The sequence below is a fragment of the Lates calcarifer genome, linkage group LG12, assembly GCF_001640805.2.
Source record: "Lates calcarifer isolate ASB-BC8 linkage group LG12, TLL_Latcal_v3, whole genome shotgun sequence".
Lineage (NCBI taxonomy): Eukaryota > Metazoa > Chordata > Actinopteri > Centropomidae > Lates > Lates calcarifer.
The window spans coordinates 26,185,303-26,207,061 of NC_066844.1; the positions used below are offsets into that span (position 1 = coordinate 26,185,303).

General features: G+C 43.3%; 1 protein-coding gene across 3 annotated transcripts in view; it reads left to right on the top strand.

The window, feature by feature from the left end:
• Positions 1 to 20,483, top strand: part of igsf8 (immunoglobulin superfamily, member 8) — a 45,683-nt gene extending 25,200 nt beyond the window's left edge. The window contains exons 5-13 of one of the 3 annotated variants that reach the window (XM_018678940.2): positions 6,771 to 6,870; positions 7,517 to 7,637; positions 7,801 to 7,964; positions 10,303 to 10,683; positions 11,924 to 12,385; positions 14,831 to 15,009; positions 15,429 to 15,681; positions 16,303 to 16,761; positions 17,986 to 20,483. In XM_018678940.2, coding sequence (XP_018534456.1) covers positions 7,910 to 7,964; positions 10,303 to 10,683; positions 11,924 to 12,385; positions 14,831 to 15,009; positions 15,429 to 15,681; positions 16,303 to 16,761; positions 17,986 to 18,113 — 1,917 coding nt within the window. In that variant the 5' untranslated portion in view covers positions 6,771 to 6,870; positions 7,517 to 7,637; positions 7,801 to 7,909 and the 3' untranslated portion in view covers positions 18,114 to 20,483. Of the gene's footprint in view, positions 1 to 6,770; positions 6,871 to 7,411; positions 7,638 to 7,800; positions 7,965 to 10,302; positions 10,684 to 11,923; positions 12,386 to 14,830; positions 15,010 to 15,428; positions 15,682 to 16,302; positions 16,762 to 17,985 lie in introns of those variants that run through there. The other 2 variants (XM_051074687.1, XM_051074686.1) reach the window with 2 other exon arrangements.
• The last annotated feature ends 1,276 nt before the right edge of the window (positions 20,484 to 21,759 follow it).

Here is a 21,759-nt window from a genome sequence, read left to right on the forward strand (position 1 = left end):
CCTCTCCCTCGTTCCCCGGTCCCTCCGCTCTCTGTCAGCCACAGTCCCTCCTCAGGCTCAGCTCCAAACCGAGGCTGGCGTCTGTCTCTCTGTGTCCGACCCCCCCACCTCCCCCTCTGTAACCACCACCACCATCACCGCACTGATGATACATACACTCTCTCTCTCTCTCTCTCTCTGTGGACCCTGACTTTAATCACTGCACGCACTCAGGCACACTCCGGCCACACTTGTGCAAGTGCATCAAGCTGCATGCACACGTGAAGGCAGCAGCTCCACACAGGTGTGCAACTTGTGTTAAATTTATGCACATGTGCTCGTAAACACACACACACACATTGGCATAATGTTGCTTAAGCATACATGAATAATTTATCGTTTCCGCCCTCGGTTCTGTTTTACTGTTGTGAAGCAAGAAAAATGCCACAATAATTTACATGAATTCACAAAGTCAGTGGTACAAAGGAACCACTTTTGATTCTGTTCCAGATGGTAACTGGGTTTTTTGGTCATTAAAATTCAACAATTACTTCTAAACTTTACAGGAAACCAGTGAGAAGATGGTACAAAGATGGTCAATATATTATTTAGATACAAGCTGCCAGAGAAGTGAGAGAAATAAGGGAGTGAATAAGAACAGATAAATAAAGGAACAGGGCAACAAATGATTTCATTCTGATTATTTAACAATTAAATCATTTCAATTAGAAAAAGTAGTTTTACTTTATGGAAGAACTTTACTTGTTCAGATGAGTCTCTGTTATTTGTTTGTACATTTCATGATTTTTATAGTTGAGATTCACCCAGTCTTAAAATCTGTAATGTGCTCAAAATACTCCTTAAAAATACAGCTGTACATATAAACATGAAGTAGAATCACATATTGAACAGAAGACACAGACAGGCTCATATTGACTCGACAGGTGTGTAACTTTATGCTTAGTCTCAATCAAAGTCTCGTCAGGAGGAGAACGGTGGGGAGTTTCCAGTAATACATGTCCAACATTTCTTATATTATAAAATAATAAGAGACAGGTTGTTTTGCTGTTTTGTCGTCCACAGCTGAATACAGACCATATGTGCTTGTTCAGTACATGAGCTGCAGATTGTGGCTTTAACACTAACTGTCTTTCTACTACTTTAATCCATGTTATTAAAGTGTGTCTTATTTCCTGCGTTACTTCTTAACCTATAAACATTAAATAATCCTCCAAACTACAGCTACAAATATCAGTGACACACTGATATTTAATTTCTGAGTTAATATATTTCATAACATCCAAACAAAATCAACAGACTAAATCCTATAAAACAGGAATCTAATAATAAGTCAAATAGTAAATGTATAAGAATTGATCAATAATAGTTTTGTCAAATAAAATTCCAAAGTGAAAAATCAAATACTATCTACAGTATTTTATAAATGAACCTGGCAAGTAAGTGCTGGTATTCTACAGTGTAAACAACCATAGTCTTCATATCTGACAGCCACTAAATTATACTGTTGACAGCTGTCTGTTTTTACCACTAATAAAATAAAATATTGGTATTACAGTGTAAAAACGTGAAGATTCCAGTCATTGTCTGTCAGTAACGTTTCACTTCTGTCTAACTAGTTGCCACCGATGCTGTCCAGTGCCTGTTCACCATAACTATGCCTGGAATGATAAGTTGTGAACAAACCAAATCAAAATGCGATGTGTCATTTTCACTCTTAGCTGTGGTTGGGTTGTTGCCCAAGAGAAAGACCTTTTGACTCGCCGTTCTGTCGGTTTGGTTTTGGGCAACAAAGACACGCAGTCCGGTCTGGTGTGTCTTTCTTTAGGGAACCATCTTTGGCAGAGCGCACAGACGTGGTACAGACATCAGCATGCAGAGCACATAAAAAAAGAAAGAAAGAAAAAAACAACAACAACAGCCAAGAGCTTCATTTTGTAATTTGGCCAACTCATCAAATTAATTAGCTACAGCTGAAGAATGCAGTGGCATCAGTTGTCATATCTGCCCTCTAAAAAGGAGAAGGCAATCTGTGGATGTGTGACAGATGTTTAAAAGAATGTTTCACAGTCAGAATGAACCTTTCAGAGGTCTAATTACAATTACTAACAACTATTATTCCCTCCCTTTTATACAACATCATTATTTGGTTTTGTTTGCTTACAGTTATTCTTTCTTTTTCATATCACTCGTAGCACACTGTGTCATCTGCGTTTGTTTAGCGTTTGCTGGTTTCCAGCTTTCCTCTATAACAGTGCCAGTCACTGTGCATGTATCATCACCTTCGCTCACTGCCTCACACCACTTCTGGCCCATCTCCCGTCTTTGTTGTATGTGGTTGTCTGGATGAGGCAGAGGGGGGAAGACCAGCAGTCAGACCACTGCATATGTTTCCAATTCCCCCTTGTAGACCTTCCCTCTCCTCTTTTGGCCTCCTCCTGCCCTCCCATCTCTCCTCCTCTCCTCTCCTCTCCGTCTGTCTCCCATGTCCACCAAATCGCCCATTAGACTCTCTGTTTGTCTGTATGTGCCGGCCTGTGGCGTGGCAGCAAGCTGAAACTATCCTCCAGTCCACGCCAATTACACCATGGGAGACCACTTCTAACATTTTACACTGCACAGCTGCCAGGAGCCAGTGAAGTCCACCTCACACACAAACACACACACACTTAGAAGAAGCTGTTTTTGGGGATACATGCTTCTGTTTAATTCATTATTGTACCCAAACTGAAAAACACCCTGTCGGGTAAATAGATGATACTAAAATGTAAATGGCTTTAGCTGAGTTCACATGTACGTATGTTTTATGTTCATCATGTAGCTGAACAAAAAACACAGTTCATCAAGGGGCAACATGACATCTGGTTTTACCCAGTGGCATGCTATATATGTGTTACTGAAAAGCCCTCTGTTCCAAAAAAAACAAAAACGGACTGATGAGTCTCACACATTTCCAGTCCAAGACAGTGACCAAAAGAAGTCAAACGATGCGGTCAAAAGCTTAGCTAAACATTGTTATTGCATTCTGTAATAAGGAGAGGAAACCTACAAAACCAAAGACCCTTTGAGAGAAAGTTATTAATATCCTGTCAGCAGTAAATTAGCTGTACATGTCCCTTCTCCCTCTCTTTGTTTTGTCTAGCAGTGGTCCCTCCACCACCACTGCTGGCTGAGTGTGTGTCCCCTGTAGCGGTGAGACTGAGACAGCATGGTGATATAACTGCTGACAGGCGTGGAGAACAAATGGAGCCCATATATAGTACATGTGTACATGTGCTGGACTTGTGGAGGGATGAGCTATAGTCAGTTACCAGGATGTGTTTCTAGGCCCCGGATCTATATATGTGAGAGAAATAAACCGAGGAGGTATTTACACCAAGGTGGACGTGAGAAATGGTGAGAGGATGGTGATGTGGAGAAAGAAACAAACACCAAGAGACAGAAACTTAGCCCGGCTGTGCCAATGAAAATAATTTCAGAGCAAGATGAGCAAAATGAATGAACAAGAGGTGCCAACCTATGTATGTAGCTGACCTGGAGTCTGAACCAATGCCACACACAGTGAGAGGATCCTCTCTGACAGTCATGGTGAGGTCCCTGCGATGACAGGGGTGTTTGCCTAGCTGTAGGGACTGAAGCACAAAGTAATTAGAGACAGTCTCCAGTAGGTCACAGTTTAGTCTGTAGTGGCCTTAAAAGAGACAGAGTGGGAGTGAGTGCACAAAGAGGAAGGTGAGAGGGAGAAGGAATATGGAAACTGGAAAGAAGGTGCTCATCCTGGAGCAGAAGTATGTTCCTGTGGTGGAGGAAGTATTTCAATCCTTTATTAAAGCTGCACTAATCTACCTTTTATATTAAATGTATAATATGAGAGGTGTCACACAACAGTGATGAACCCACAGAGAATTATCACCTGACTCATTTCAGGGCCCTGAATTGTGCAGATGAACAAAGCCAAACAACTGTAAAGCTAGAGAGACATATTTTCCAGACAGAGCTAAAAAGACAGTGAACACTGGACTGACGTTTGCCAAAAACACATCTCCATTTTAAAGCTGCTGGGTGTGTAGTTGTGAATTTTTGCTAAAACATTTGCTGCATTAACGTCATTAGGTGATAATGTTAGATGTTGTCTTCTGAACTGGTCTGCTGCCCCCAGATGGTATTATGACTTGGGATTGGCAGAGGCTAGCTGGTTAGCATGCTAACTTCAGTAGAAGAAAAGAGGTGAGAGGAACAAAAGAAAAACAAGCCTTGACATTAGCGTTGCTCTCCACCACTGCAGGAGACAGATCTGAGTGAGTAAAGGAATGAAGTTTAATGCTGAACTCACACCTGTTAATGCTAACAGCAGCTATGGAGCGACAGCAAAAACTAATATAGCACCTTCAAGATATGACTGTATATAATGTGAAAGATTTATTATTTGATTATGATTACTGATGTATTACGTAAACAGAATTTTAATGTTTGTTGTGTTGAAGCTAATTTTGACTACATTATGTTATATACTAGTGTATAAGAGTTTATCATTTTAAAAACGCTTTTAAATCAGTTTTAAATTTAATCACAGTTGATAACTTAATGTTGTGGAGTGGAATTACAGCTGTCTCTGGAGTTTAAGTGTAGCGCAGGATAAAATGGAAAGTAAAGCACTTAAGCTCTTGAGTAAATATAAGGAGTCGCTCTCCACCACTGTCTGGAAGTAAAAACTGATACTTGACATTTGATAAGCACTACAAGTCATTAAAGCAGAGTTAAACAGCTAGAGAATACAAACTTGAATAGCAAGGAGTTTGGGATTTTGGGATAATACACAGACATATACACACGGCAAACTGTGGCAGATCAATGCAGCCTTCTGAGGGTTTATTTCCCTGGATGTGGCTCAGACTACATCATGCTCTAACTGTCCAACTCGGTTAAAAACTGCGATACATTGGAAGCCATACGACTGAGGAAGTTTACTCTGCATGAGTGCCATCCCTCAGCGCTGGTGTAGGCTCCTGCTGAAGTCTGCATATCCTGCTTGCCGCCTTGTTAACCCAGAATACCCAAATGACTTCCCCTCTCTCGCTGTCGAGCCACACTGTGAAGTCATCCATGTTTCCATGTAGCCTAAAGCGAGGAGAGAGGAGAGAGGAGGGAAGGGAAAGGAAAGGGGAAAGGAAAGGAAACTAGACAGGCTGGGGGACCACTGGTACCACTAATGAGGTGTGCTCTGATGGCATAAATCCTCCTTAGAGAGCGAGGCATCTGAGTGGCCCTGTCCACTAATGAACATCCCACATACATTACACTCATAACCACATATAGGACCATATCCTGCCTGACTCGGCTGTGATGTCGCTCCATTTGTCTCCCCTGTGCTTTAATATTCCCCCTGACTCCACTTCAAGTGTGGAAAAATAGTTGAATAACTGATTAGACTCATTTATTGCTCTTCCTTTGGGGGGAAATACAAAGAAGAGGCAGAGAAGGCGGGAATAAAGCAGCGCTGCTTCTGCAGGCCACAGAAATGTTAGCTGGGTTTTATCACTGTTTTACATCACTGTCAGCTCATGAAAGTTGTTGTTGCAAAAACCTCACATGCGCATGATTCAGGTCTTAGGAACTAAGAACTAAAAATAATGGGAGTTGGATATCAATATGAGTACAAACAGTCATCTACCTAATGGACAGAAAACAAACCTGTCAATTCATTTAGGTTTCTGGTAAAATTCCCATTTATTTTTTCATTATTTTGGAGTTTTCTCTGTGGCACCTTCACAGTCCCTGTACATGATGTAAATGCTTGGAGCGCTCTGTATGGTAATTGAATGTCGCCATCTTGTGGTTGAATATAACGCTCCCTGACTCACTAGATATGTGCACAGAAACACAATTCATGACAGCATATTAAAAAAAAACACAAATCTTCTAATTCTTCAAAATAATACATGCAACACAGAAATAACTGAGCAATAGATTTTTTCCCGCAGCAGATATTTTGAGTTGTTGTAGTGGGGAAAGCACAGGTGTCTGTTCCGCTCAGGTGTCGTGGCTTTACCAGATTTCACAATACCAGGACCAGGGAATTGGATTTGGACTTCAGGCATCATTAATTTTATTGTTTACACCTGTGTTTCTCCTGCTGGGACATGTCAAACTGTCAAAGAGGCGTGTTGTGCAACAAGCACAACTACGCATCAACAGACACAGGATAAAAGCTGTGTGTTTGTTAAAAGCGTATTTCCCATGGGCGCTCTAGAAATATCCTCCTATACTGGTGTCACGTGAACGTATCACATGTCAGCAGTATAGACAAGCAGAAGTCCAACACAGTGTGTAATCTGTACTGTAGAGAACACACTGTGCAGCTGTAAATTCATGGTGGTTAGACTATTTCTCTCACCTCTGTAATTTCCAAACCTGTTTTTGGTTTCAGTAACGAGCCCATTGAGAGGCCGCTCACACCTGTACCTGCTCAGGACAGAAACAAAACTGAACCAGCAGCTCCATTAAAGAGGGTGACTGAGTTTATACCTTTATTTCTGATGTTTGTGTGTGTCAGCTTTTATTAAGCCCAAAGAAAGGCTGGCTTAGTATTTTTAAAAACAGACTTCTGTGCCTTTATTTTGAAGCAGCTCACTACGAGCCCTGCTTCCTCTGTATCAGGTTGACATGGCAATTTTTAAACATGAAAATTTAAATGTAATTTTGTCTCTTGTCATGCATAGTGAAATGGTGAATGGATATTGATTAAAAAGTTTTGATTCTCATTTTATCTGCAGACCTGAGGAGGATGGAGACGTTGCTGCAGCTTCACACTGGTTTTTCATCAGCAGCAGCAGCAGGTGGAGGTGTCAGGAAACAACAGGGAATTAATAACAGGTGTGTCGGCTGATTGCTCAGGTGCATTAATTAGGCTGATTGTGTCGTGGGCTGAAAACCAAAAGCCTGAAAGTGCAGGAAATACATTAGTTCTCGTTTTGGAGTCATTTGACTCTTTTCTGCTCAACCAGTATCTCCTGAATTTACAGGAGTAAATAACAGTAAAGTACTAGCTAGAAATGAATCCATCAATATTAATAATCTCATCCTGTAATGATTTGATGATATATCAGCCACAGGGGGAGAAAGTACTTTTACTTTTGATACTTGAAGTACATTTAGCTGATGTTACTTCTGTGGGTTTGACTTCTCTTGGAGTATTTTGAGTAAATAACCTCAGTAACCTACTTCCTGCTTCTTTACCTCTCACTAATTATTAACCACCTGACTCCATATGTTCTTCTCTGGCGCCCCCCTGCGGTCTGACGTTGTTTGACCCTCTTCTCAACATCCTCCATTCTCATTGGATCAAAATGCCATCGTCCTTTTCTTGACCAATGGCACCAGCGTAACTTCTTTTTCCCAGAGCCGTTTTTTGAAAATGCTCCTCCCATTGTTGTTACCAACCACTCCCCCTCCTCCTCCTCCTCCTCACACTCACACACACACACACACACACCCTAACCCTCACCCCCTGTGATGCCAGCCGCTCCATGACTGGACCGGACGGCGTGCCTGTCGAGGCGGTTTAATCTAAAAGCGAACCGGGGGGATATAATGGACCAGTCGGTGCTCTGACGGAGATGCGGCGGTGCATGAAACACAAGGTGATTAGATTTGCAGCTTTGCACGTTGATTCTTGGACTAATATTCCTCCGCCTCTGCAGTTAGCTGATGGCGCTAACTCTCCTCTCTGACTCATCTCTGCTACATTGTTACATTACTACAATACTAATATTAATCCGATCATGTGTGTCGTTTCCCCTGAAGACAGTCGCTCTCCGCGGCGGGATGTGAACTATGATCGGCGGTAGACGAGCAGAGGAACACGGAGAGAGAAATCTGACTCAACATAATCCATCTGGACATCAGGGGGGAGATGAGGACCATGATGGCTTCGGTGCAAACTGCATTATTCTTGTTTGTACACTGGGGTGAGTGCAGCAGCGTCTGTGTTGTACCTGCTCTCTGTGCGCACAGTGATCAGAAAATAAACCGCCTCGCCATCTGTCACACCGACATGCATTTGCCTGATTGTTCTCCTTCATGCCCACCACTCACACTGCTCACTTAGGCATCATTTACAGCGTCTTATTATTCTCCTGCCGTCTTTTACCCGCTGTGCAGAGCCCGTTCATCCACCGGGGCAGTTATCAGCACCTCTCACATTCCTGTGGTCTGCATTTTATTACCTCCAACCCACAGCAGCTGTGACTGATGGGGCAGTTCACTATCAAACAAATATGACTGTTTATTGTTTGATGGATGCTGAGCCTGATGTGACACAGAGACAGGTGTTTGTCAGGTCAGGTCAGGGCACTGTGATGGTATTTCTTTATTTACCTGTAAACACTGTATTTATTCTACAGAGCACTGGTTTTACCTCATTCGTTATGTGTTTACCACCTGTTTTATCTCTTCAGTGTGGTCATACTGCGTCCTCCAAGTTTGCTCGATTTGTTTCATGTGAGCGCAGATTCACATCAATAAAGTTTTGAATCTTGAGTGGCCACGATTAGGAAAATAATCCAACCTGAGGTGCTTAAAAGTTTGAAATAAGCATTTCTTTTCAGATAAACACAGGATACACAACCTAGTTCTACAGAAACTGATGTTATTGTTTTGCTAACAGGAGCTTGTCCTGTTTTATTAACATTGTACTTCACATTCTTGAGCTTATTTTAATGGTACAGTCCTGACAGGACAGAATGTGTATGGGTTTCTAATCCCCTGCTCACTGCGTTAATAATTATATGAACCTTATCTAATACCCAAACAGACGGGGGTCTCTGGGACAGAACTGTGTGATGGTCCATCATGTATTTGTCTTTGTCGGCCCCCCCTCATCGCTCAGCGTCTAATCCAGACAGTATTGAGCATTGTGACGAAGCTGCTGTGTCCCCCTGCCCTATCAGTCCGAGCCCAATGTTAATTAGGACTTGATCCGCTTAAGCCTCCCTCTAGTCTCCCATGTCATTATCTATGGGCGTGTCGTTATCGGGCCACGGCTCGGCCTGTGAGAACGCTCCATTTGTTTTTAGGCCTGACACACACACACACACACACACACACACACACACAGACAGGGAGTGTCAAAACGAACCTGTCTAGTATTTCTAGTTGTTCGAGTAGTTATCAGTTTTAGGTGAAGTCAGCGGGTGGGGTAGTTGGAGAAGCTCCTTTGTTCAGCTCAGTGTCAGTTTTGTGGGTGTGTGTGTTTGGTGACTGGGGAGACTCCTCTCATTTGCATTTGGAGATGATGAAGTTATTCCTCAGATTAAAATCAACCAAAGGATTCAGCCGACATTAGAGATGTCTGCTGTCCTCAAAATCTTTTCTTACATTTTATTGTGATAATGGTTAAAAGATTGTTTTAACTCTCACTTGCTGGTTACTGGTTAGTGTTTGCTTTGAATTTGTTTGTTTTAATTAAGTTCCAGTTGAACCACGTTGTGTTTTTAATGTAAAGAGCTTCTATAGTTTGGAGTAAGAGCACTGTTAAAGTTAAATCACAAGCATCAGTCCTTTGTTAAAACATGTCAGTTTCATTGTCTCTTTTTAATTAAAAACAACAACAGCACATGATTTATTTAGAAATGATTAAACAAAATGCTGCATCAGACTTTCATCTGCAGACAACAACCCAAACAAACATCAGGAACTACATCATCAGGCTCGAAATAAAATGAGAGGTTTCAGTACCTGAGGGTTTCTCCAGGTTGGTCTGAGCCCAAAACCATTTCAGAGAAGTGAGGGGACGTGTGTTATGGAGCCTGAGATACAGTGACGCTCCAACCTGGAGTCTGACTGGTATCAGCCCTGAGGCGCTTCAGGAGACTTTTCACTCAGTTTCAGTGTGATTTGCAGAGGATATCAGGTTCAGCTCACTGCAGTGCGACCCAGACAATGACCTTTTGTTTTCTACGTTTGTATATGTGTGTGTTTTTGTTTTTGTTTTTGTGACTGTTCCTTAATCCATACAAATAATTAAAGAGGGAGTGAAAAAGTCCTCAGAGATGATTGTATTCATTTATTAAACATGTCATTGCACTCAGCGGAAACTGGCCCAGCCCCAGCCCTGGTGCTTTTCTCCACAGCTATTTAATGTATTGATTCCCTGTTAGTCAGTCATCAGCTCAGGATATTGATTGTTGAGTCCATGTACCAAACATGCTGCGAGGCAAAACTCTGACCCACACAAACTGACATTGTTACCATTTCCAATCTCTTCCGCTCTTCACGTCTTTCATGCTCTGTATTTTTCTCTCACAGTGCTCCAGTGTGCCGTGTGTCGTGACGTAACTCTTCCCGCTGGACCCCTCTACCGCGTGGCTGGGTTCCCCCTCTCCCTGCCCTGCACCGTGTCAGGATACGAAGGCCCGCGCACGCAGGAATTTGAGTGGTTCCTGTACAGGGATAATGCTGGTGGCAGGCAGATGGGAGTGGTGTCCACCAGGGACAAGGGTTTCCCTTACGCTCCGTTCCAGGCCCGGGTGAAGAACGGGGAGGTGAGGATAGAGAGGGACTCTGGGGACAAGGTCCGGCTGGTGATCCAGAGACTCAGGGCTGAAGATCAGGGAAAGTACGAGTGCTACACACCCAGCACGGACAGCACCTACCAGGGGAACTACAGCGGCACTGTGACTGTCAAAGGTGAGGTAAACAAGTTAAGCAAATGTCAGGGCTGTGGATTTTCTGTACATCTGTCACTGACAGAAAACAATGTGTTAGTCTGTATGACAGCACTTAAACCTGTCTGTGGCTCTCAGCTTCAAGCCCACTGGTTCCTGCTGAGGCTGTGATGCATTAGGACGTATTTACTGCAGCAATAAAGTGTATGTGGGATAGACTCAATAACGACAGTGTCCATGATTTTAATGAAGGAAAGTGTCACCCAGTGCAACGCTGTGGCTCACAGATGTGTTTTAATAGCTTGTAGGAAGCAGCTGTTTGACACAGAGTAATAAGACATATCATACCTGTTAGTCAGAGAGGTTCATTGTTGTTTTTGAAAAACTAAAGTGACCAAAGTACATAAAAATCCTTAAAATAGGGTTAGGGGTTAACCCTAAGTAAAAATGGATGGATAAAATAGTAAAACGTGCTCAAACAGGCACAGTTTTTTTCGCAGCTGCCTGTGTTTAGACTTTTAACTTAATTTGAGATCAGTGGCTTCAGCTGTGATAACGTTTCTTAAAGCAAGGCGTCGTTTTAGTGTAAGTAAGACCCTTGTATTGTACTGTATCACCAGCTACTATCACATAATGTCAGACGATCCCCAGGCCTCGCTGTGACTCCCACAGTCATGGTTTAGTTGTGACATGTTCGTTTTCTGTCACGGGGTTTATCATAAGAGAAGACTTTATCAGCAACTCTGCACTGTATCAGCCAGATGGACGACATTTTTCTATGATGAATTGTACTATGTGTTTGGTGCATGACGATTCCACATTCTAAGATTTTATTTATAGTTACCATCTGGAGTTTGGACTCTGCTTTTTCCTTTCTGTTTTTCTTTCTCTCTTTGCTCAGGAAGTTTAAAATACTGAAGTGGTTTTACTCCATCTCTGTTTCTATTCCTCATCTTCTTTGTGCACCGCTGAGTTTATGTTTATAGGATGCCAAGTCTTGGTTTTGCAGCTGAGCGTGTTATCTTCATACCAGCCTGCTAATCCTCCTTTCTCCAGAGCCCAAAGCCAATGGTGGTAAAAGGCTCAGAGTCACTCTCACAAACATTATTTCATGATTTGTTTTAGTGTTCTAAACATAGAAATGTCTAAACAGCACACAGACAATAGAAATTACATTTGGCACATTTTTTCCTCCCATCTGGCTCCTGCAGCAGTTTGATGTAATGTAATTGTCTGTCTGTGTCTTCCCTGTGTGACCGCAGTGATCCCTGACACTCTCCAGATCAGCTACTCCCGCTCTCTCACCGGCCAGCCGGTGCCGGAGGGGGCAGAGTTAATGCTGACGTGCTCGGCCAGCATTCAGTCGGAGCAGCTCACCCATCTGTCCATCACGTTCGGGAAGCGTGGCGGTGCAGAGAGCTCCGGGGGCGGAGCCGGAGGCGGGGTCAGCACCGTCCGAGAGATCATCTCCATCGACAAAATGCTGGGGATCGTCCCCGGGCGTTCCTACAGGAAGCGCTACGATGACGGGGAGATCACGCTGGAGAAGAGGAACGGCGAGGGCGGGCAGGGCGTGTACGTGATGAAGATGAGAGCGGTGCAGCCAGATGACACCGGCTCGTATTTCTGTGAGGCCTCGCAGTGGATCCTGGATCCCGATCGATCGTGGCAGAAGATTGCACAGAGGACGCTGGATATTGGCAACTTGACTGTTCAGCAACTAGGTCAGTGTGACAGAGAAACTGTGCCAGTGTTCGTGCTGGTATTTGATACAACTGTGATAGCATGGAGCAAGTGCCAAGGTCACACTGCAGCACACACGTTGCACCACAGCTGATCATTTTCTGCTTCAGTCATTGTTCAAACAACATTTAAAAGATGAGGTTGGTAATAAAATCTTACAGCAGGCAATTAGTGACACAGTCAACCACAGTAAAGACAGATTATTTCATATCATAAAGTTGGCTGCTATAGTTACAGAATAAATCAATAACACTGTAACTGAAGTTTGGTTTCTACTTGTCAGTTCAAGGCTCTTGATTCTTTCTCTGTTGTTGCCAAGGAAGTGGCGTCAGGCGGCCTGGACTTGCAGTGCTGTTGAGTACGATGGACTCGTTCCAGATTTCAGACTCAAGTCCTGGATGTTTGTGTAACTCAGAGCTTAACTGAATGTGTAGCTCGCTGGCTGGCTGACTCAGCAGTTTGCTGACTGAATGGACAGGCAGCTGATTAAATAACTGGATCCACATTCTGTATTTAACTTGTGCTGGCTGGCTGCTCAGATACAGTGAGTTGTGGGTTTCTGAAGCTGAATGGATGGCTGAACGGACATCTTGCTATTAGAGACGCAGCTAAATATTAGGAATATAGCAAATTATGCTCTTGATTTATTGAGTAAAGGTGCTCTATGTTTTTTACTTTATTCACCAGGAGCTGTTTCCAGTGGTGGAGGGCAGTGTTTTACTTTTAGTTCTATCACCTCTTTTCTTTCTTTCTGAAGTTAGCATGCTAATCAACTATCCCCAGCTCTGACCCGTCTCCTTGGTTTCCAATAGCAAGTCACTGTAGCATTCAGACTGCCCTGAAGAGGTGTTTTTATTCTAACCTCTTATATTGTAAATGTAACAAAAGCAGCCATCACTAATCCTTTGCTGTATAACCACTATAAAATGCAGAAAATTAGCATATTTTCCCCATTTTAGAATCTGAAACTATCAATTTTCTTTGCATTTATGTTTGAAAAATGACTTAAACTATCAAAATAGGTACCAATTAATTTTCTGTCAGTTGTGTAATTGCAGCTCTGTCTGCTGTTCAGCAACATGACTGACAAGCTAAATGTTCAGCTCTTATGTTGATTATCCAGCTGGATTTGATAGGTCGATAGCACGCTGGCCGGGCAGCTGGATGACTGCCTGCTGCCTCGCCGCTCGGCTCAATTTAATTTCTAAAGCGCTCGTGTAGATCTAAAGGATTAAGTGATCTGTTCTCCCACCTTGGCCTCAAAGAGGATGACAATCTCTCTGTCAGACAGACGTCTCTATCACTTAGAACAACTCTGTCGAGTCCAGTCGTCCTTCCTCAAACACCTGCTGGGAAGGGAAGTTAACCTCTTCCATATGTTCTTGTATGTTCACAGGAAGTTGTGTCAATGTTTTACCTTTCCAGCCTTGAACAAATTATTTTCTTACTTTTGATTAATATACATGTAGCTCGAGGCACTTAAATTATTGGCTTATTTTATCCAAATGTTTTTCATTTGATGTTGATGAAAGGTACAAAACCGTATTAATACTGAGTAACTGAGGAGTGAAGCAAAAAGTTATTTAGGTCGTACTTTTTTCTCCTCAGCCATAAAATGGAAGCAGAAGTTGAAGCATTAGCGCTCATCAATGCACACATTGTTCCTCACAGACACCCGCTGACAAGCACTACTTAATGATGCATTTTCTGTTGTCTGACTAATACAATGCTCTGACATGTCTGCTTTTGTTTACGAAAATAACACGTCTATTATTGAGCAGATGCAGAAGTGGTTTGTGTTTAGAGAAGTGGTTAAATGAGGCTTTGCTCACACAGTGGATCAGTGTTGATTATACAGGTTATTAGAAACATTTTCAATTCTTTAAAAAAGTTGTGCACACATTTGTGTTATTATTCTGTAAACTAGTCATAGTTCAGGTAATAATGTATTTTACAACAGGTGGATATTTGTGTAAAACACTCTACAGATATGGACAGTGCACGTCATCTACAACAGAGGTGCCAGGTTTTTTAGGTTGGTGATTCCTGAACTGTGACCAGTTCAGTATTAGAGGCCTGACTTTCCACTAAAAGTCTGATAAAAAATCTGATAGTTCTGTTAGGTCCTGACCCACAGATTAGGAACCACTGAGATGGAAAATCCAATACAGTATGTACAGAAAATATGAATATTCTAATCATTGTGCTCCATTTTGTCACACACTATAATGACTTTTGAAGTAGTTAATCCATTTTATCCTGGTCATTAAATATGTGATGTACTAGAGAGGCCATCCTAACTTTCCCACAGAAATGATGGCAGATCTTTACCGTCACAGTCGAAGTGCTTGTTTGATGCTCTCCACCAAGGAGGATTTCCGGTACCTAAACTGAGCCTTCTCCCTCTGTCCTCTTCCTCTCCCCAGCGGAGTCTCTGAGTGTAACGTCCTCCCCCAGAGGGGAGGTGACCCTGCAGGTCGGTTCCCCTCTCGTCCTGATCTGTGAGGTGCTGGGGCTGCCGTCTGAAGTGAACTCAGGTCTGCTGGTTCAGTGGATGAAGAGAGGATCTGTAAGCAGCGATGTAGACGGTGCCGGGGGAGTTGAGGTACTCATTCACACCTCTCTCTCATTCAGACTAATGTGATTCATTGAAAACTAACAGATTATAATTGACAGTGAACGTAATCCATCACAGTCACGATTAAATCTCTTGTATTTTCTGTCAGTTGTGTTATTGTTGTGTAGTTATTCAGCTGAAATCACAGGTACGTTTGAAATATTTCAGGTGTGGTGCGTTTAAGTGCTGGAGGCAAAGTTTTGACAAATGCCGTTTGAGAGTTGGCTGCCAAAAAACAACCTTTTTCATTCAAGAAGTGAAGAAACTGTCTTTTAGTTTTCACTGACTTTGGTCTTTGCTCCTATGGCATGATTCAGGAAACATTTAGCAAGAACAGAAAGCATCCACAGTTTTTAGTCAGTGGCTCAAAATAAATCACGTACTGAGACCTGGTGTTTTGTGTTAAGGTGGAAGTGGCCCGGATGAGCCCAGACGGGGTCGTGAGCTGGGGGGACGACCTCAGCAGAGCCAGCGGCGGCTCAATGGAGAAAGTGGCGGAGGGGCGGTACTCTCTGAAGCTGTTCTCGGCCCGGCCCTCTGACACGGGGGTGTATCGGTGCGTGGTGAGCGTGTACGCCGGAAGGAGCAACCCCGGCCCGTCTACGCCCGCGACACTAACCCAGAGGTCTGAGGGAGTCACCGTCAACCTGAAGACCAAAGGTGAGGGGCGGTGCTCGCATCCTCAGACTGTACGTGTGGAGTAAATGGAAGGACGCACAGTTACTGGATCCCATCTACGTGTTGTTTTCTTTCCACTGCTCACTGCATTTTTTTGTTCAGGCGCTGCTGTATTGTTATGGCCTGAGAAATGATTTAAAACTTTGGATTCACTGAGTGTCTTGGTGGCCCAGTGGTCTGGGCTTCGGGCCATTTGGCTGCAGTGCACTGGGTTCAAGTCTGCAATAAAACCAGTCTGTCTCCAAGTTTCTAATAAATGTGTAAAATTTGTAAAGCATTCATAGCTGCCCACAAAATCTTGATTCATCTTATGACATATTTTACTTTATATTTTCTGAACAATGGTTTAGTTGAGAAAGGAATAAATAATAAGTTAGCGTGGTATTCCAGTGATTGTTGGCTCGGGGGTGGACCGCCAAAACTTGAATCTGTGGTTTGACTCTCCTCAGATTCCTCAGAAATGCATTGTTAGCGAAACGTGGGTTAACATCACCTTATTAAGATGATTGCTGAAAATGTAAAACATCTGTTTCACCGCAGATGAAAATCAAACACTTCAGTTTTATATATTCGTAGCTCACCCTGTATCACTTCCTTTCACAGACGTGCTGGTTTCAGCTGTGGCTCAGCTCCCTCGCGGCCCCCTGTTAAAACGAGGCAGCACCGTCACCCTCATCTGCAACGCCACCATCACAACCACAGGCCGCGCCCAGGCTCAGGTGCAGTGGCTGCGGTGGCCAATCCCTGAGCCAGTTCTCAAGAAGGGACAGAGTCCAGGATCTGATGTCGCTCCACCGAATCCACCTGTCGAAGAAAAGCCCAGGCTCATAGCTGCTCTCATGTACGACGGCGTTGCCAACATCTACGCCAACGGTAGCGAGATTAGCGTCGACCGACTGTCGGCTATCAGCTACAGACTGAGGGTCCACTCTGCGACGATGGAGGATCAGGGCATGTACGCGTGCCATGCGGAGGCGTGGGGTCAGGACCCGCACGGAGGCTGGTACAACACAGGGGTCAAAACAGAGTCAAATGCAGTGACTGTTTACCTGTACGCCAGAGGTGAGTGTCTCCTAATGGGTTTGTTTTATACAGTAATGGCAGTCAGAGTGGATAAACACACCTTCTTTACCAAAGCATTCATCCGAGCTACTGAGCAGCTCCACAGGGTCACAGGGCAAGTGCTGCTCTTTCACCTTCCCCACCCAGATCTAATCTGGTTGTTTGGGTATTGAACCGGCAGATCGAACAGGGGGTCAAACCTACGCTCAGCAAACATCCCTTGAAAATTTCCAGCGTTTCCTCTTGACCTTGAATGGTGTCTACACTTTTAAAGTAGATTGATTCTCCTCTACATCCTTCCTTATCAGGTTCCTTTAGATTTACATTATAAATACTTAGATATGCTTGATCCTGACCTGAGCCACTAAAACGCTGATTTCCTGAATGAAAGAAAACTAGCTGAGGGTTCAGACTTTGCTTGTTAGCGAGGCTGCAACTGATTTCTCTTCTTTCTGGTTTACTGTCCTTAACCCAGAGATATGATGCTTAATGTCCAACGCAACAAAGAAAAGCAGCAATTTGTCATATTTGAGAAGCTGAAACCATAAAATTACATTGTGTTATATTAAACTGACAGACTACTACTAATCCAAAAATAGTTGCGGATGTATTTTCTGTTCATAACTTGACAGCTTTACTGCACAGTTCATGTCTCTTTAAGGTTTTTATTGTCAGCTTACATCAGTATGTTACAGGAACAATGTGTAGGTAAAGCTTGCTGTGAATGGAGTGTGTGTGGATGTGAGTAGAGGTTGTGTTGTGCTGCTAGAGACATCACAACCAGAGGAGATTATACGTTAATCTGTCCTCATGTGAATCTGCTGCATCTGTGGGTGAAATGATCTTCACTGCATCTTGTGATCTAACTGCAGTCTGAATATCCAGAATGTGGAATGTGTATGTACACATTATTTGTCAAAAGTTAGTTGTTGGACCTTTTTTCCTGTTGAGCATAAAGCACCCAGGGCTTAATGGACTGCTCTAGATAAGTGAGTCACCAGAGCAAACTGGGCTTTTAGTTTATCCTGCAGCAGCAGCACAGTCCATTAACTTTGGTCATCGATGTGTGCTGCCTGTATGAATTTCAACCAAACAAATCAATCTACCTAAAGGCCTGTTTCCCCTGTGTATTTGATATTTATTTATGTGGAATTAGATGGTAACAGTAGCTGTGCAGTCTTCATACAGATGTCAGTTTACATAGCTACGCCCTTATTTCTCCAGCTGCCGACCTCCTCCTCATCCCCTTGGTTATCGGCGTCTCCTCCGCCTTGTTCGTGGGCATCGTCATCATCGCGGCAGTGACCTGCTGCTTCATGAGGCGCCTGGCGAGGCAGCGTGCTCGAAAATAGACGTCCACTGCTGCCGTCTGAAACCCGGTCGGTTGTGAAGAGGCAGAAAGAGGCGACGCGCAGAATGTGACGGACGAAAATGGCCGAGAAACAACTTCAAGACAAAGGTGAAGTTAGAAAAACAACTGCCACCTTGTTAGCTGATGATTTTCTGTGTTCTGACCTACCTGTTTAACAATCAATGCCAAAAGATTCTGTTTTGTATTCTCGTGTATTTTTTATATCCAAACCTTCTCTGACTAACATATTTTAGTGATTGCTGCTGTCACACACCAGTAGGCGTAATATCCCACCTAAGCCACAACTCTCCACCTTTTTAACGATCCCTCTGTCCCAGCTCATCTTTCTGTTTTAACTGGATCCAAAATTCAGAGGCAAGACATTCGTGACAAGGTCAAACATAAAGAAGGTGGTTTGATTGTTACAGTAAGATGCTACCAGATGTTACTCAGCCTGTCACATGATGGTACCACACCACTCTGTTTTTGCAAATTGTTCCAGTTGTTCCTCTGTGAAACAGCATGTTTTTTTTCTTTGAATACAAAACCCAACAATGTAATAAGCCTGTAGCACTGCCACTGACGGTCACATGAATGCTGATGGGAGCAGCTCAGCCTCCAGAAACGTAATATGAGCAGGGACCTTCCACCGCCTGCAGTCCGGCACCACTCTGCATGTAAACAAAGTCTCTGTCTGTTGCTTAATAAGGAAGGCGCTGGCTGGGGACTTTCTGATGCCTAAGACCAATTGAGTACCAATTCTAAACACAAGCATTCCTCGCCTGCGACGCTTCACGCTGTAGTTGGTTTTCTATACGGACTTGTATAGATTTGACAAAGAGAAATGGAGGAGCTATCCATTATGCACTGACTGAAATATGTAAATACTCTGGAATTTAGCTGTTTTATTTTTCTTAATGTGAGTAAATCGATGCTGTAGCGCCATGTTCGTCTTTGATAAAGCACCTGTGTGTTTAACATTCTGCAGCAGTCTGTTCTGCTCCTTTGAAGCACTTGGACAAAAACGGGACTGGGACCAAAGCCCCTTTGTATCTTTCTTTTACTTGATTTTTTTCCAGCTGAAAAGTCATTTCTTTGCTGTTCCTGAGCGAGTACTTGTGAGTGTTTCTTTTCTTCTTTCTTTTTGAGCGAGTTAATGGCTCCTCTGCTCTCGACAAGTGACTGAGAGACAGTGCTGTGAGAAAAGAATTCCCCGTTTGTTACACTGAGTGACAGGAAAGCTGTTGTGTTCAGGATTCTGTCCCCGCGGTGAAAGTTTCCTATGAGCCGCAGTCATACGACTAGATAGTTTAGTGAAGTCTCACTATAGTCGTCATCGTAGCCATCATGTGGTCCAGGCCACACATTTCTGCTGCCAAGACCTATTATGAGTGTAGCCTCCGCTGCTATCCCGCAGAAATCTGTTGGACAGATTTACTGTGTCTGCGCACTTAAAATGAGTGAAATCCATCCTCCTCTTCCTGTTGAAAGTAACACTTAAGAAAAGTTTGGTCATGCATGCGTGGCCACATTGTGTGATTTAAGGTTTGATACATGTTGGTGGTAAGGAGGAGGAAAGTCAAATTTGTTGTTACCCAGCTCGCAGCTCTCTCATTGAAATTATTTCAAATCTCTCGCTCGCTCTCTGGCTTTGGCTTTTCTAAATTTGCTTGCACTGAGCTATACTTTACTGTCTCAGTGTCTCTTTACTGTCTGTCTGTCCCTCGTCTCCCGCTTGGTTTTCCATGTGGGATGTGTAAATCTGCCCCCGTCCTGCCTAACCTGTGCTCCCATAAACCCCCGATTATAAATGTTCACGAACATTAGGGAATAAAATCACAGCTCTGCTCGCTTCCTGAGCCACTTTGTTCCAGATCAACTACTCAAAGCTGATTTGACCCACCCACTACATGATTACACACTTGCATGCACGCACACACACATGCAAACAGATGCACGTGCACTCAGCAGCACAGCAGCAGCATCAGGACGGTGCTGGCTGGCATTTCAGATGGAAGTCAGTGTGTATCTGTGTGTTCTTGTCTAATCCCTGTTTATGGCTGCCCCTCCCCCCTCTCTCAGTGTGTGTTACAGAGTCAGTGTGGCTCACTTCTCTGAGAATTACAGCCAGCTGCAGACGTGTAGCACACAGCCTGCACACAATGAAAACTGCTGTTTAAGTTGTGTAAAGTTGTATTAAACCCTCTCATGAAGGTGTTCTGTTTTATTGGGATTGTTTACTCTTGCTTTAATACCACTGCCCCTGAATGCATCTTGCTGCCATTGGTTATTGCTCAGTTTGTTTCTTATGGTGCTTTGGCAAACCTGCCAGTTGATAAAACCAATAAACCACTCTGGATTTATAATGTCACTCCGGTTTTACTTGTTCTTTCGTTTTCCACCGCTGCGACTTAAAGTCTGCCTTCAGCAGAGAACCTGAAAATGCTCGTGTCAGAGGCCGCTGGAGACATGTGAGGTATTGCAGGACATTCTGCGGGGAGGAAAATAATCCAATCTGTCTGAAGAAGTGTTCATGTGCTAGTTGTGAGCATATTTTCCATCTATATAGAATGAAAAAGCCAAAACATTTCTTGTGGTTGCTGCAATTCCCGAGTTGGGACGAGCCAAGCGGAGGTTTGTATTTCAGCTGGAGTTAACTCTCAGCACTTTGTGATGCAGACATTAAACGATCATCTTATGTGGTTACAGAAGACAAAGAATTAAAAAAAGTAAATCAGGAAAATCAGGAAAACTGTGTCATGTGGAACAAAAACTTTGGTTTAAACTGCGCTTTCATTTGTCGGACCAAAGCCAGGAAGCATTGTAGAGCAGTGAGTTAATAGAAGCTGTGAAATGCTGATGGTTGAACATAAAGCTTGATGGCATTTATACCGGCTACATTACCTGCTCAATATCTCATTTAACAGCTTCATTGTATTCAGTTATTGTGTAATTGTTCCATTTATCAAGTCATTAGAATCCATTCCAGACAGACTCGTGAAAATATCCTCCTCTCTATCATCAGTTTACAGACCAAACATTCTTAATCTGTTGCTGGATGAGGCAGCAGCACATCAATAAAACACTGCAAAGCTAAATTAATGCTGCGAATAATCAATATTTCATATTAACAATGGATCAGATGACTGTGTAGAGTTACTCTTAGTGACAGATCCACAGATATTACTGCTGACTCTGCAGTTCCTCTCAGTTCTCCGGGGCATTTTAGCATCTCTCAGCTTGTTTTGGTCTCACAGCTTCACTGTTTCAGTTTAGTCTCACTGCTCTCATCAGTCCTTCTTGTCACAGCTGGCAGCTGCTCTCAGCAGAGAAGCTGTGTGCTACAGCCCAGCACTAAGCAGCAGAGACACAAAGCTGGATGAACACAGTCGAGCATTTAGCTGCTAAAAAGCACAGATCAGAGCTAAAAGGAGAAGGAAAACTGGATTCACATTTGTCAGATGTCCAGAAGTCTGCTAAAAAGGTATGTATAGGACTTTTTTATTTTACAACTTCCCCCAGCAAAGATGACATGACAGAAGATGGAGGCTCTGGCTCATTACTGGCAAACACTGACAACTGCATCCACCAGAGAAATGTAATGTGTGGCAGCTCCTTTGATGTGAAAGTTGAAAGAAAGCTGCAGA